Source organism: Arvicola amphibius, chromosome 7 (genome assembly GCF_903992535.2).
Source record: "Arvicola amphibius chromosome 7, mArvAmp1.2, whole genome shotgun sequence".
In the NCBI taxonomy this organism is placed as follows: domain Eukaryota; kingdom Metazoa; phylum Chordata; class Mammalia; order Rodentia; family Cricetidae; genus Arvicola; species Arvicola amphibius.
This window is the reverse complement of record NC_052053.1, coordinates 69,721,261-69,737,220: the sequence shown is the minus strand read 5'-3', so window position 1 is coordinate 69,737,220 and position 15,960 is coordinate 69,721,261. Positions and strand designations below refer to the sequence as shown.

The window sequence follows — 15,960 nt, the reverse complement described above, 5'->3', positions numbered from 1 at the left end:
AACCCCAGCACTGAGGAGGTTCACACAGGTAACCTCAGCACTGAGGAGGTTCACACAGGTAACCCCAGCACTGAGGAGGCTCACAAAGGTAACCCCAGCACTGAGGAGGCTCACAAAGGTAACCCCAGCACTGAGGAGGCTCAGGCAAATAACCCCAGAACTGGGAAATGGAGGCTGGAGGAGGAAAAATTCAAGGTCATCTTAAGCTACGTAGTCCCAGCTACATAAGATCCTGTCTCACAAAAAAAAAGAAAGAAAGAAAAGAAAAGAAAAGAGAAAAAGAAAGTCTTTAATCCTAGCACTCAGGAGGCAGAGACAGACAGATCTCTGAGTTTGAGGCAGCCTGGACTTACTAGGTGGCCTCACATGCAATATACAGACAAATACACACATACAGAGGAACACACAAAGCCAGGAAGGGCCAGCTGTGATGGTGCATGCTTTTAATCCAATTTCTGTGAATTCAAAGCCAGCCTTGCCTACACAGTGAACTATAGGCCATTAAGGGATGCAGCGAGACCTGATCAAAAAAAGGAAGGAAAAAAATAACCTGCAGACCAGGAAGAAAAGCCTCAAAAGAATCAAGACCTCAGCCCTCAGGCTCCAGACTGTGTGGTGCTGTGTCCTCAACACCCAATACTGTAACTCTGGAGCATCCATACTACAGCCAGCGCAGGATGGGACAGGACTGAATGTGTCCTTGGATTTCCCCTGAGTTCAAAAGTTATCACAACTGGCCTCTCCCAGACGCTGTGACTGCTTGTACTGCCTCTGTCTAGAAGGTGCTTCTCACTCCTGAGTGTGACCCTCTGGGACCCTAGGGCCCTCCCCTAGTACTCCGGAACAGTATATGGCTTGTACCTGATCCTCCAGGCGTGACCGGAAACTTCCCCAACAGGTCTTGCTAAATGCCCTCGTAGCTCTGGCAAACATAGGTGGGATTGGTGTGAACTTCCTAGACTGGAGTCGGACAGAGGAATGTTTCTGGGCACTAGGGGGCTGAGTGTTCCCCAACCCAGCCACCCAGCTAGGTTGCCTCTGGCAGTGGGAGGGTCTGGCAGTCCTCAGCGGTCCCCAACAACTCCTGCTCCCACTACTGCGACAGAGAGCCACCCTCCCTTAACTTTCACCTCCCTGACCTCTCCTTCACTAATCTCCACCTCCGTAGCGTCCCTAACCTCTCCCGGAGCTCAGGGTCCGGCTCAGGCTGGCTCCAGAGCAAAGGTTGGAGTGGTTGCCTCTGGAATGGAAGGGGTGGGACTTTTCTGAAAACGAAAGCGTGGGGTCTGAGTAGAAAGTGGGCGTGGGCGGTCCTGTGGCTGGGAAGTCCCAGCTGTTGGTAATCAAATGGGCTGTTCTGAAGGCCTTCCGCTGAGACCTGGTCTCAGGATCCTGCGTGGCTGCCTTCCCCAGGACCTCTTCTGCCTGGGCAGTTAGTTATCGGCTCACATACCAGGTATGACCCACTCAGGTGGGGCAGGAGGGTAGAGGGTGTTTGGGCAATGGGTGGAGACTGCTCTGGCTCTGTCAGAGGCCTCTCTGGCTAGGGGTCTGGGTTCCAAGCCCAGGCCAGCTGAACCACAGTGTTAGCTCAGTCACAGGAGGTATGAACATATCCGAGTGTGTAGACAGCCACACGTGATTACAGAAAGCAGAGCCACGCATGAGGCATGCAGATATGCACACAGACACAGGACACACACACAAACACACATATTACAGAATAATCATACACGCGCACACACACACATATACCACACAGACACTCAGGCAAGCATGAAGATGTGCAAAATGGAAGCTCACCTACGTGTGGATGTACTACAGGTTCACAACCACGTCAGAGCCACTTCGTCTTCCTTGGCCCAGCTGACATTTAACGGCCCTTCATGGATCTGAGCCAGGCTCATTCCACGCTCCCTGGGACCCTTGGCCAAGTGGCTGAGACATCTCAGACCACATAATTATCTAGGGCCAGAGTTAGACCCAGAAAAGGATTGCTGTGGGCTGAGACAGCTGGTGAGGGGAGGCTTCTCAGAGGACGGGCCCTGAGGCAGCTGGAAGAGCTCAGGTCACTGCTAGAAGCAAGGGCAACTCACACAGAAGCGTGGAGGAGGGGTGATTCTGAGTGGACAGAAGGGCAAGAGAGTGACAGCGTGGTGGGTAATCCCATGACAAACCTGAGAAAGGGCCTTGTGGGCCAAGGTAAGAAGTCTGCACTTCTGTGAGCAGCGGCAACCTAGGGGTGTTTATATTTTGGCAGTTATGAGGGGAGCCTGCATATTTTTTAAAAAAGTTTGGCTGGCATATAAGATAGCTACTGGTTGTGTTTGCAAAATCAACATATGAAATCTACCAAACTCTTTTGTTAACCCATAATAGCCAACCTCGGGATTTCTAGTCAGACAGATATAAACAACTAAAAAAGCAACCTGAGCTGTTTCTCTCGGACATTTGCAGACTTGTCTTGTTGGCTTAACCGGATCCCGTGGGTGACACCAAGGACGACCGAAACCATCTATTCTCATCCTGTCCCATGCTTTCAGGAAAGGCCCCCTAGCTTGCAGGGACCATTTCAAGGTAAGAGCGTCACAACCTCCCAGCCATCGTTATTCCTGGGGCTTTGATGGATAGGGGATGACCCAGTCCTAGCAAGTGGGGAGGAAGGATGTGGTCTGTTCTGGAGAAAAACTGAGACATTAGGGGCTGGTACAGCCCTACTAGGGTAGCAAAGGGTAGAAGCAAGTCTGGGAAATTGGGGAGTCTAGACCTAGCCTCATGGTCATAGCTGGAGTTGCCCATGGTGATTTTCCCTGCCCCTGCCACTGGCCCTGCAGTTGGGACTGTGGCTTGACCTGGAAAGAGATGAGTTCAGGGCCGGGACTGGCCTGCATCTGCAGGATCCTGGAGCTGAGTACCAAGCTTCAGTCAGGGAGTGGCCACAGTAGAGAGAGGAGATAGAGAGCCAGGGATGGGCCTTGTGGCCAACAGAGGGAAGGCATGGTGGTGAAGTCCACAGATCAGCCCAGCGGGCACCAGAATGGCACCTAGCCAGGCCAGCCTCATGTTGGGCACCCACTCACAATGCATAGTCCATACTTCTGAACTGTGCTCTGGGATGAAAGAGAAGGGAGACAGACAGACAGACAGACTCTCAAGCCTGGATGAAACTACATCACAGTAGGGATAGGGACAGTCCTGAGAGGCCACTGAGCAGATGGCACAAAGCTGAGAATTACTTGGAGGCAGGGGACTCGCTGGGTCCTGATAGCCGGCTCCAATTTGGAGACCAAAGAGAAAGGGGATCAGGAGGGGACACAGCTTGGGGGGGTTGAAAACTGCACATTCAGCAGGATGGAGGGGTCCCATGGGCTAACGTGCAGACCAGGAGTGAGGCAAAGCAAGATCAGTCCAGAAGGTGGGGGGAATTTGAACACCCAGCTATGGGGGCCCAGGATGGCTTGAGGGTACCAGGGAATCAGAGAAGGTTTTAAAACGGGGAGTGACCCATTTGGGGGAGGTCAAGGATGGTTCGGATAGCTGCTGAGAGCTGCAGAGCCAAAAGTGGCATGACAGCAGCCAGAGAGGCTGACCATGGCCAGAGGCTGATTGCAGCCAGAGAGGCTGACCACGACCAGAGAGGCTAATCACGGCCAGAGAGGCTGACCACAGCCAGAGAGGCTGACCGCGGCCAGAGAGGCTGACCGCTGCCAGAGAGGCTGATGGCAGCCAGAGAAGCTGACCGCAGCCAGAGAAGCTGATCACGGCCAGAGGCTGATTGAAGCCAGAGAGGCTGATTGACGGCCTTGGTGGCCCTTTAGTGCAGACCTGGTTTTATATGAGGGTGATTGAGCAGCCTGAGTGAGTCCAAAGACTCCTTATAACCCGCCATGAAATTCACGTGTTCCAGCTGTCCTTCCTTGTCCAGAATCTGTCCCCAGACTCCCCTGTCCAAGTCCGACTCCTGCCTTGGGGTTCTCACAGGGAAAAGAGCTCTTTCAGTAGCTCCCAGCCCTCTAGTGCTCATGAACACACACTAATCACCCTTTGTCCCTAGCTTCTGGGAGACCTGGTTGGGCCAGGCTGAATGGCTTGAGGCTAGACCCTTCCCTCTCTAAGCACTGGTTTCTCAAATGGGGCAGGTAAAACTCCCCAACTTTGTTGTCGTGGGGATCAGACCTTTGTCAGCACTGAAGTGAACACACAGGTGGGGCTTAGTAAACAAAGGGGAACTCTCCCCAGTCAAGGCAGGACCCACCTTGTCCTTTCCCAGTACCCCTGGGAGAATACAACAGGGGTGGGTGCTGTCTCCCACACTAGGTGCTGAAGGGCTCCATTGAGGAAGGAGCCAGAGTTTGCTGTGTATGGGTCACGTCTGTGTGGAGCTGGGTCCCTGAACTGGGTGCCAGGGCAGGATAATGACCTGTGACCAGGGTGGGGCTGATAAGGCCAGAGCCAATCACTTGAGCCTCTCTCCTTCCTTGAAGCTACTGGTGGCCTCTGGAGCTCCAGAAATGTAGGCCTCAGCTGACTCTGTCAGATACCTTGCTGGAGGGCTCGAGCATAGGGGCTGGCCCCTGTCCAGCATGCCTTAAGTCCCAGGAAAGCGTAGTTCCTTCCTGACTCACCCAGGGATCTGGCTCTAGCTCCTACTTGGATTTGTCCTGGTATGGTGGGGAGTCCTGAAGAGGGCTGGGAGCCATGTTTCTGCTCGGGCTAGCCTTTCTTCTTCTTCCTTCCTTCTTTCCTTCCTTCCTTCTTTCCTTTCTTAAAGATTTATTTGCTTTATATTATGTGTGTGTGTTTTGCTTGCATGTGTATCTGCATACCATGTGCATGCCCGGTGCCCTTGGAGGTCAGAAGAGCACACTGGTTACCCTGGAACTGGAGCTACAGATGGTTGTGAGCCACTATATGGGTGCTGGAAATTAACCTGGGTCCTCTGTAAGGGGAACTAATACTCTAAACCATGGGCCATCTTTTCAGCCCAGTCCAGCCCTCTTTTGGTTCATTTTCTCCAAAGGCATACGGGGAGTTTACTGGCCCAATACCATCCCCCACCCATGTCTAGCTTGCACAATGTGGTGGGCAGAAGGTTCCAGTGGCCAGGAAGGCTGTCTCTTCTCTCCCACCCCTAGCTAAACACACACTCAGAAAGCAAACAGTTAGGATTTGCAAGCTGGAAGAGAATATGGTGGTGGTGCCTGCCAGCAGCCTGAGCAGTGTGTCTCCCATGCTCTTGGAGCCCACTACTCACTCGTGTGGTGAAGATTGGGGGGTTTGCAAGAAGGGGAAGAGCAGCAGGTAGGAAATATATTGGGATTCCTCAGCTCCAGGTTAAATATAGACCTGAGGCCCCTCCCACAACCTTCCCTGCAGGCTGTGTGGTGAAGATAAGTGGTTGGGTGCCTGCGGCTAGGGCCCTAGGGCACCATCGTACCCTCCTCCAGCTCTGCGGTCTCGGAAGGGAATGCTTCTTAAGGAGGTTCCTGTTTGAGCAGAAGTGATCCTGCATCTTGTGCTGACAGAGGTGAGCCCACGTCTCCGGAGGGGCTAAAGTGGGGCTGGGGGAGGAAGGGATGGGGAGAGTTTTTGGCCTTAGAATCTAAAATCCTAGATGTTTGGGATGTGGGTACTGGACCCTGCCCTTGTGGTTGTGGGTTGTGGGTTTCCCAGAAGGAGTGGTCAACATTCCTAATTTAATGAGAATCGCTCGGGCTCAGTAAAGGTGGACTCCTGGGAGAGAGCTTTTGGGGGTGGCACCAGGGAGGCGGTGGCTGCTTGCATCTTAGCTCCAGCTGCACTCCGGCATGCAGAAGGCTCTGGCCAGCCCTGTAGCTAGCTGACAGACATTTCCTTTTCCACGGAAGAAATCAAGCCTTCCTGCACTCCTGGGTCCTACTGAGCCCCAGAGAGCTTCCCCGGGGTTCTGTGTCTTCTTCCTGGGCTGGGCAGCCTCCAGGCCTCTTGAGCTGCTTTCTCACACCCCGCCCCCAGCTTTTCTGCTGCCAAGATGCCATTGCCATGGACAGTGACCACTGGGCCAGAGCTCCAAAGCACCAAGGAGCCTGGGAAGCCACAGACCCTAGCTCAGGGCACCCGGAAGTCCAACAGTATGAAAGAGCCAAGCATTCACCACGGGGACACTCTGAAACCCAGCCTGAGCACCCTGAAGCGGACCCTCTTCCGGACCAGCCTGCCAGCTTCCACCCACAAACCTAAGGAGGACCAGGGCCTAATCAGGCGAAGTTCCCGCCTGATCCGGTCCTTGAGACGGGCCCTGGATGAAGGCCTAGCTGCTGGGCACCCTCAAGTTCCTGCAGTGACAGAGAAGCCTTCCAGTGTCACTGATGGGGTCAGTCGGCAGGCATCCATGGGGATGGGACCTGAGGATCTGGAACTCCAGGAAGGTAGGGTCTCATACAACAGTGTGAGAGGAAACTGAGGACACACCCAAATCCTGCCTTCTGCACCAATTCTTCCAGTATCTAGAAAGGGAAATCCAATATACCCACTGGGCAAACAGAAAAATTGGGCTCAGCTAAGTAACTTGCTTGGTGCCTTACAGCTAACTATGAGAAGTGGGATTTGAACCCAGATCAGGCTCAGCTGAGTGACTCGCTTGGTGCCTTACAGCTAACTATAAGAGAAGTGGGATTTGAACCCAGATCAGGCTCAGCTGAGTGACTCACTTGGTGTCTTACAGCTAACTATAAGAGAAGTGGGATTTGAACCCAGATCTGCATGGCTTTTCACCACTTGGCCCCTTGAGCAAACTCATCCTAATTATTAGGTACTGATTCTCTCAGATCACAGGGTCCCAGAGAATCATAGGGCCACTGTCACTTGGAGAGGCAGCTAAGGGACTGCTCAGGTGAGCACACAGTGGACTTGAACTCTCAGCAAGGCATACATCAGAAGTAAAGAAACTCCTCGAACAAGGGGCAGGCAAAGAGCAGCCCAGCAGAAAGGCTGACTCTGGACATTAGGACAGGACACACCCAGTTGAGCTCTGAACCTATTAGACCTGCAATTACAGCCACACATGAGAACACCGGGACCAGTTCAGCAGAGATGGGAGGGAGGAGGGGGTGGTGCGAGATAAAAGGTACCGAGCCCCATATAGCCGTGCAGTCAGGAGATGACCCAAATTGTTGTTTTCAGCCGGGATTGGGATCCTGGTTCTGCTACCACAAACGTGATTCTAACTAAGCAAGGTCTTCTGGCAGGTGGAGCAGTTCAATTGCTCACAGAACATCTGGGTAATGGCCAGGCAGCCCAGCCCAAGACTCTAAGTGCAGCCTAGATGTCTAAGTTGGTACCAAGACCCTGTGCTCGTCCCTCCATTGACCCCCTTTCTCACCCGTGCTTGCAGAAAGCAAATCCGTGACAGACCTCATCACTGAGAGGCAATTAGTGAAGGCCTTCGAACAGTTGCGGTACCTGGAGACGCGGCTAGTAGCAGACAAAACCTCACGCACCTTTGCGCAGGACCCCACCGCCTATGCACGGCGCGCTATGGATGTTTGCCTACATTACGACGGAATAGCGGCGGAGATCGGAGCCATTGTGCGCGAGGCGCTGGGTTCCGAAGGCGTGGATAGAGAGGCTCTAGCCGAACTGGCCCAGGTGGTGAACTTGGAAGAGGAGGCCCATCAGGCCCCCCAAGCCGACGGTGACTTCTTGAGTACGCCCCGCCACTGGCGTCGGCACTGGAAGGACGCGGTGCAGCGCAGCGCCCAGGAGCGCGTGCAGCAGGCTGGCGTCAAAGTCACCCCAGGGGCTGCGGAGGGCTCTTCCGACCTAGCCCAGCTTCTGGCTGAACTCGGTAGCGTGGTTCGCCGTGACCTGCAGAAGGTGCGATTAGAGATACAGCCCGCTTACGAAGCCACCGATTTCCCGGTGTGGGAGACCTACTTGCGTGCCTTTCACAGCGCGGTGGCCCAGCGTTTGCAGGAGCTGGCGCGAGACGCCCGCGGCTGTGAGCAGCTCTATGTGCTGTTAGACTGGGCCGCTAATGTGTACGGCAGGTGAGACCTGAAATAACAGTATTTAGGGCAGAAGCGGGGACCATTACCCACCAGGAGACCTTGGGAAACAGCTGCGAAAACAGAGGGCACCTTTCTTCCCCATTCCTTCGCAGCAAAGCGATGGGGCGCCAGGAAGACTGGGGATTTTGTCACTCTTTCTTTTGTGCTAGGCTGTGTGCTCCCATCCCAGGTTTTCCTAAAGGGCCAGGCAACTACAGGCTCCCAAAGCTAGAGAGTCTTTCATGTGCGCCTCACACCAGAGCCAGGAGCCCCAGAGAGCCCTGCTAGTCCCTAAAGCGACTGCAAATGCATTAGAAAAGAGCGTCTTTCCAGGCAGGGCACCACTCGGAGTGTGGGTTCAGCCTTCTTTCCCTCTGGATGAGCATCCATATGCAGAGTGCAGCCTGCTAAGGGCTTCCATCCCTGGTACTGTGTAACAAGAAGGGTGTTGTGTAACAAGGGTGCTTTAATTTCCCAGATGAATGGGCCCCAACTTTGCCACAGGCCAAAGGGAGAAGAATACGCAAGGGAGAAGGCTTCCCAAATCCTATCCTCTTTACATTGCTGTGGTCAGGCCATCATTCTCGGGCACCCTGATTTGGGTTACATGGTGATGTTGGGGGGGTGTTGCTTAGAGCTCAGTCTTTAATGTAGCTAACCACGAGGGTAGAGGTCACACTGAGGCAGTCTGGCAGAGATCCATTTGAACAGCTCCTTAAGCATTCTGAGCAGGCCCAGCTGGATGCTTGAGTGCCAAGAAGTCCAACGCAGCCGGCAGTGGCTTCCGGGAAGGGAGGGAAGGGAAGTGATGGCATAGACCTCTAGAGGGTAGAGGAATGGAATGTGTCAACAGAAGTGGAGTTCAGGGACCTAATGATGACTTTGGACTTCGAACCTGGTTAGGGAGAGGAGGCAGCTGGTGGGGCATCCTCCCGGGTCCTCAACAACTCTCCCACCCCATCTTGCTTTTCAGTCCTGACTTCCTAGGCGCCCCAGATTTGGCACTGCCCACCGAACCGCTGCCCCCACTCCTAGAGCCTGCTTTTTGGGCCCGACTGGAAAGTGACTACACTAACTTCCTAGAGGTGAGGCTGGGGAGGCTCCGGGCTCCAGAGACTGGGACCGGAGGCTTGACTCCCAGAATTGGGGTTGTGCCGGAGGTACCTGTAGGCGTGGTCTGTGGGTGGGGTCCAGTGACGCTAGTCCTTCAAGGCGCAAAGTGGGGCTTGGAAGGCAGGGGGCGCTCTTACCTTCCTCGTGGATGGCTTCTAATCGCAGCCCACTCCTAATCCCACAGACAAAGATCACAAGCTGTTTTGATAGCATCTTGCAGCTGGAGCAGAGTCGCTGGGAAGCCGGCGAGGAGCTGGAAGTTCTACAGGGCCTCTACCATACGCCCCTGTCCATCGATGTGCACATGGTGCGCAAGGGAGAGGGCTGAGGAGGGGCTTGGTTCTGGCCTCAGACACGTGGCGGAGATCCCTCAGAGCTAAGTTATACTGAGAGGGGAACCTGTGGGGGTGATCTAGGCCCCTGAAGCATATGGCCAGTCTAGGTTACAGCTCTCAGGTCTGCCGGTGGACTCTGGGATTGGGGTGGGGGTGACCCTCACATTGGGGCAACTGAAAACTGCAGACAGAGGTGGGCTGGGTTCGAGACTCTACTGCGCTCAGCGTGTGGCGTCCCTGACAGCTCGTGGCTGAGCACGTGAAGGCGGCCGGCGCTATCTCCTCGGAGCTGGAGGCCACCACCCTGCAGATCTGCGCACGTGCGCTCTGCCTCTTTGTGCCCAGGTGCGGGTGGCATTCTCAGCCCGGGAAGGGTGGGAGAGATGACTCGGCCAGGAGTGGGCGGGGTCCACCGGTCTGAGTGTGAGACCCTCATGACTGGTGAGGACCTAAAAGGGCGGAGACCCGAGGTCAGAAGAATCATCCTTTTCAATCCCCAGGTTTGAAAAGGCATTTCTGGCGTCGAAGGCGGTGAGCGCGTGCTACCTGGGCGCTTACATTAACGCTTGCGTGGAGATGAGGTAGGTCGCTCCAGCTCCAGGGCGTTGCTGAGCACTGCCAGCAGGAGGCGCGCGAGCACAGGAAAAAAAGATCGAAGCAGCGGAGGCTGGGGCAGGCGGGGGTGGTGGGGGGGGATGCAGAGACTGGGAGTTGGGAGGGTGGGGGAGAGGTTGGGGTAGTACCTCCTGAGTGTGGATTCTTGTGTGTTCCCTCGAGGCCTTCCCGGATTGTCCCCTCTCCGTCCTGGCCCTAATGTGTTCAACAGAGCTAGGGCCATGGAACGATTGGGGAATGTGGAGCTTCAAGGCTGACCAGAGAGGCTGAGGAGATCGGGATCCCCTGATCCCAGGGCTCCCCGCTTATTTCCTTCATTCCATTATTTCCTCCATCCCATTCCGTTCTTTTTTTTTTTTTTTTTTTTTTTTTTTTTTACCTCCTCCTCGGAGAAGCTCCCTCCTTGAACCCCATCCTGGACAATCTCGAGCGCCTCTACTCTCAGAATGCAAGGCCCTCCCTTTCTGTTTTGGAGAGACTGCTACCTTGCCCTGACCCCAGCCACACTGGGTGCGCTCTTCCCCACAGATATGCTAGTCTGGGGAATGCAGCCATTAACAGAGATCTGAGTTTTCTGGTTGGTTCGAATTCCAGCGTTGCCAATTGTTGGCTGTGTGCCCTGGAACATCACTTCATCTCTGTGCCTCTTGTCTTCTAACAAAGCCAGAGCCTGCTTCCTCAGACTGTGGGCACTCAATCCATTTGAGCTCTTTATGAGCGCTTGCAATACACCAGGCACCATGTGCCTGCTTCATCCACATCATCCCAAGGCCAGGGTACCGAGATACAGATGGACAAGTGGATACTGGTACAACCAGGAAGTCACGTAGCTAGAACTTAAACCAGCTTTGCCTGTGTTCCAAGGGTGGCCACACTGATGCTCTGCTTCCCAGTATGCTCTTGGCTAATGGTACCAGGCTAGTCTTCAGCAGTGGGGGTGGGGAATGGTGAGGGGGGGAGGGGAAAAGGCGAGGGGGGAGGGGGAGACACACGGACTACACGACCACTCAACCCCAGGAAGCGTTCTCCATCTTGATAGATAGCACTGTGCACTGGTTATAGCCTGGTCCTCCGTTTTCTCAACAGTGAAGTGGGATATTGTCATCCTCAGAGGCAGTGATGAAGCTCAGTGGGGAGCTTGTGCCAGACATGGCTGGGTGACAGTCCCATCCCCAAGAGGCGTGGAGGTCTGTCTCAAAGCTGCCAGATGGGACCTCTGTCATGGAGTTGAGCTTCCATTCTGCTGCCAGAGTTTGACTGGCTCCCGTGACTTTAAAATTGTCCCCTCATTCAGTTCTGTTCCCATGGCTGCCCTTCACAGCAGTCTGAATCAGCGGTTCTCAACCTGTGGGTTGATCGAACAACCCTTTCAACAGAAGTTCATGTCAGATGTCTTGCATATCAGATATTCACATTACAATTTATAACAGTAGCAAAAATTCTTACAGTTATGAAGAAGCAATGAAAATAATCTTATGGTTAGGGTCACCACAACATGAGGAATTCTATTAAAGGGTTGCAGCATTAGGAAGATTGAGAACCACTGGTAAATGGGTGAAGGGTTATGCTAGCTGGGTCTTATTCCCCAACCTGCTTCCCCCTGCCCAGTTTATTACTTGTCTTGGCCCCTCCCCAGAACCAGCCTTCTGGCCAGGTTCCCCGGAACTGTAAAGGAACTGGAGAAACCCCTCGTGGCTGCCACCAATAGCTTCCAGAAGCACCTGCTACAGATGGCACAGCAAGACATACAGGTGAGCCGGGCGGTGGTGGCGCACGCCTTTAATCCCAGCACTCGGGAGGCAGAGGCAGGCGGATCTCTGTGAGTTCGAGACCAGCCTGGTCTACAAGAGCTAGCTCCAGGACAGGCTCCAAAGCCACAGAGAAACCCTGTCTCGAAAAACCAAAAAAAAAAAAAAAAAGACATACAGGTGAATTGGAGGTTTTCCATGCCCAGCGGTGCCCTCCGTTCCCTGAAGTTCCAGGCCTAGGTTCCCAGCATTTCCTTCGCCCTAAGTGAGTTCCCAGCTGAGCAAGGGCAGTGGGAAGCACCTACCACCCCACTGTAATCCCTTCCTCTCTGTGACCAACACCCCAGCTCTGGGATGCTGGGCCAGGAAATAAGACCCAGTATTCTCCAGCACACACCCTCAGCAGGGCCTCACAAGACACTAAACACAAACCATGTCCACCGAAGGAGGCATTCTGGGAAAGGCACAGTGATAAAATCTGTGCCCAGGAAAGAGGATGGCACAAGGGAACCCAGCGGTGAAGGGGGTTAGGAATGGCGAATGGAGCTCACTCCCATGTCCCTCTGTCCCCAGCCACTATTCAAGATGCTGTATACCAAGAGCTGGCTCACACAGGACACACTGTGTCCCCTCATGGACAAGGTGGTGGACTTTGCACATCATCTTGAGCATGTGACCCCACTACTGGCACAGGTACCAGGAAGTGGGGTGGCTGGCATGGGCGTGCAGGGCTCATGCTTTTTATCCTGACCCTAAACCCTCACTCTTCCAGGAGACTCTGCAGGAGGTTCACCGTTTTGTGGTCCGCGAGTACCTGGGGCAGGTGCTGAGGCCCCGCGAGAGGTTCAGCGGCCTGGATCGTGCAAACGGCTCCCATAAGATGAGCCTGGATGCTCAGGCCATTAGCAGCACTTTCCAGGGCTTGGTAGGAGCAACATCTGAATGTCAAGCAGGCTCAGTCTCTGGCCAGTCAGGCACTTCCTATTCTCATCCTGTAAAAAAACAAAACCCAGAGTGGGTGTAGGAACTGGTCTTGGAGAAGAGAGCTTGCATAGGAATTAGTTCTTCAGACTACACTGGAAAGATGGGGTGGGGGAGGCTGTACTCAAGAGGTACAGGCCCAGGTAGGGATGTCACTTCATATTTGCGCACAGTTGTGGATGAAGGTGAAGAATGGATGAGGGTTATGATGAGCAAGATCTGTGGGAGGTCTCTCCCCACTTGGATCCGGGACACTCTGAGCCATACCCAAATCCCTTATCTGGGCTGCTGGTCTCCTACTGTTGGCAGGCTCCATGCTGCTCGTCCCAGGTCAGGGCGAGGATTTCCCATCTGTGCAGACAAGAAGCCATCTCTACAGAATCTTTGCAGATGCTCCCTCTGTCCCTTGCCCCCGTGGCATCTTATTATGGGCAAACCACCAGCGGGAGATACATGGGATGGGTGTAGCAGGGAACTAAAGGAGGAGTTGTACGTAAGGAGCTCCATGGGGAAGTGGACCGGTAGCACACCTCTCTCCCTGTCTCCTCAGGGCTCTGAAGCCAAGTGGTTGGACCAAGCCATCCTGTGCGTGGCTGAGATCCTGGGTGAGACCTACAAAGACGACATCCAGCGGCACCTGGAGACACTTATACGCAGCTACCCAGACATCAGGTGTGCAGGCCCTCCTCCCCCACTAGCTTCTGACCAGGAGTCAGGAGTAACTGGGACCTAGCACTCGCGCCTTAAGCAAAGTCCTGTTGGCTGTAAATGCGGAAGAATAGGACAGGGAAGGGCCAGTTTATCCCAGCTGAGAGAACTCAATGCCTCAGCGGAGCAAACCTGTGTGCCCACGTGCACGAGGGAAGGGCACAGGGACCGTAGGCAAAAGGGCCATCTCTCCCTGTGTTCTCTATCACCCATGGACAACGCGACTCCCACCCCACCCCCCATTCGCAAACCCTTTCTGGAATCCCTCTAAGGCTTCGACAGGAAGGAGACTCGGACCCGGACCCGTGCCGGGTACTGAGTCATCGGAACCCATAGGAATCCCGGTTCAGCTCTTTCCAGTGTGCTCAGAGATTCCGGGATGGAAAGCCGCTGAAAGGCCTGGTCCAACCCCTTCCCTAGCACCCGGCTGTGGCTGCGGGCAGCTGGTTTGCTCTGCCAGATTTTGGATCAGGCTGACGATCCGATCTAAGTTTTCAGTTTCCCTACCGCTCTTTGGGGGTTCCCCAGCCTGGGCTTGGCCCTCCCTGCCTAGCTCCAAGCCCTGGACGGCTGTGGGGAACCAGTAGGGAACAGTGGTTCAGTGTGCCACTTTGTACCTTCCTCTCCCCCACTCACCGTCCCTCTCCAGTCTCCCCATCCCCCACCTCTGCCGCTGCTTTGTCTTGCACACTGCGAGGACATTCCCCTGGCCTCCACCTCCACCTCCCTAGCTCTCTGTCAGTTTCTGGAACCTTCCCTAGGTCAGATTCCTTGCTTTGCCTCTGCAAAGCTTCTTTCGACTGTGTGTGTGCTCCCTCCCCTGTCTCATGCCTGTGTGCTTCTAGGTTCAGTTGCTGTGCACCCCTAGCTTTACAATCCCGCCTCCTTTTAGAGCGCTCATCCCGTCCAGGCCTCGGATGGTCCCAGCCTTTCAGCCTCTTTGACCCAGCTCCAGGAATGCTGGCTGACTCATACTTCCTCCCAAGCCTGGTTCCTGTCCTCTCTAGGGGCGGGTGGGGCTGGAGGGTACCAGGGTCACCGCTCTGCAGTAGGACCCCCATATCTCTACAGGCGGGACCACGTACTGGCTATTCTGGCGCTGCGCAGACTCGGTCGCCGTAGGAATCATAATCTGTTGCAACACACCCAAGACTTGCTGAGGGCAGCGCCTGAGATCAGGCCCTCCCCACGCCGTGTACTCTTTGAAGAGATCGAAGTGCCCACCTCTGTGGACGTGCTGATCACATGCATCTAGGGCTGAAGGGCAGGCAGAAGACGGGTAGGCGGAGGGTCTGTCACCCTTCCTGTGACTGACCCCAAGAAGGAAGCCCAGTGAGTCACTCTGGCCCTACCCGCAGCTCTGAAGCCTGAAGCCATGGAATTTTTGGTCTCAGTTAGGGGGAGTCAAGAGTGGAGGCATTCCAAGCATTTGTGGAGGAGTCTTTTGGGGTGGCTGAGGATCCTTCCAGGACTTCAGGCCAGGAGGGTTTCCTTTTCTAACTGCCCGGTGTATCCCCACTATAGTAAGTAGCTGAGTATTCTAAAAATAAATGTGAATTAAAATAGTACCTACAGCTGGGTAAACTAAGCTGGTCGGTAGGCGTGGTGCTGGCAGACTGTGGTGACTAGCTGATTGGGAGGCATGGTGCTGGCAGACTGCAGACTGTGGTGACTATCTGGTTGGTGCTGGCAGACTGTGGTGACTAGCTGGTAGGTCAGCCCTTTGCTGACCACTGAATGAACTGGATGACCAAGGCAAGTCCTGAGCTAGAAAAGCCCCTGCCTGTAGCTGCGGATACAGGCTTGTAGGGGCTGGAGAGATGGCTCAGTTCCCTCTCTGGAGGACCCTGGTTAGGTCCCCAGCACCCACATGATAGTAAGCAATCATTTGCTCCAATTCCAGAGGATCCAGTGCATTCTTCTGGCCTCGCGAGCATTCGCGTGTGTGGTGCACAGACATACATGTGGGTAAAACACCTGTATATAAACTAAAAACAAATAAATTAACAAAGCCAGACCTTCACCAGGACCCTGGGTCCAATAACCTCAGATACCAAGCTGGTCTTGCCCAGAAGGGGTGGTCAGTACTCTGCCCCATTCTAGGCAACCTGAGCCCTTGTGACCACCGGTTCTGTGGCTTGAGGAATTCTGGTTTCACATAGGAGGGACTTTCCAGTGATAAAAGTTGCCAGATTACTGTGCACGCATGGGTGGTGGTGGTGGTGAATGGGTGGGAAGGTAACCATTCAGATTCAGCCGTGGGTACAATTCCGGGAGACACTGCAGGTGCGCTCTATCTAGATAACTGCTGAAATTTGTAGTCTGAGGGGCAAGGCTGGGACCTATTTGCATTGATGGCTCCAATTTCCAGGGATCGACAGGGACTTGATAGCATAGGCTGGGATGGTTTTCTTAACCCTTCTGTTCCCGGCA

General features: G+C 54.4%; 1 protein-coding gene across 2 annotated transcripts; it reads left to right on the top strand.

Moving 5' to 3' along the window:
• Nucleotides 1-1,100: 1,100 nt before the first annotated feature.
• On the top strand, nucleotides 1,101-15,095 carry Exoc3l4 (exocyst complex component 3 like 4). Of its 2 annotated transcripts, XM_038336666.1 has the most exons (14): nucleotides 1,101-1,456; nucleotides 2,458-2,577; nucleotides 5,377-5,527; nucleotides 5,995-6,407; nucleotides 7,373-8,027; nucleotides 9,001-9,112; nucleotides 9,325-9,447; nucleotides 9,720-9,820; nucleotides 9,976-10,056; nucleotides 11,727-11,841; nucleotides 12,412-12,531; nucleotides 12,611-12,763; nucleotides 13,370-13,491; nucleotides 14,599-15,095. In XM_038336666.1, exons 4-14 carry the CDS (start codon nucleotides 6,011-6,013, stop codon nucleotides 14,780-14,782), a joined length of 2,163 nt encoding a protein of 720 aa, XP_038192594.1. In that variant the 5' UTR covers nucleotides 1,101-1,456; nucleotides 2,458-2,577; nucleotides 5,377-5,527; nucleotides 5,995-6,010; the 3' UTR covers nucleotides 14,783-15,095. The 2 variants fall into 2 exon arrangements, with proteins under 2 accessions (XP_038192594.1, XP_038192595.1); XM_038336667.2 differs by lacking the exons at nucleotides 1,101-1,456; nucleotides 2,458-2,577 and adding an exon at nucleotides 4,531-4,664.
• The last annotated feature ends 865 nt before the right edge of the window (nucleotides 15,096-15,960 follow it).

Coding starts and splice junctions, on each gene's coding strand:
- Exoc3l4 (XM_038336666.1), top strand. CDS start 6,011: ATGCCATTGCCATGGACAGTGACCACTGGGCCAGAGCTCCAAAGCACC. Junction 9,448..9,719: donor TGTCCATCGATGTGCACATG/GTGCGCAAGGGA, acceptor CGTCCCTGACAG/CTCGTGGCTGAGCACGTGAA. Junction 12,532..12,610: donor TGACCCCACTACTGGCACAG/GTACCAGGAAGT, acceptor TCACTCTTCCAG/GAGACTCTGCAGGAGGTTCA.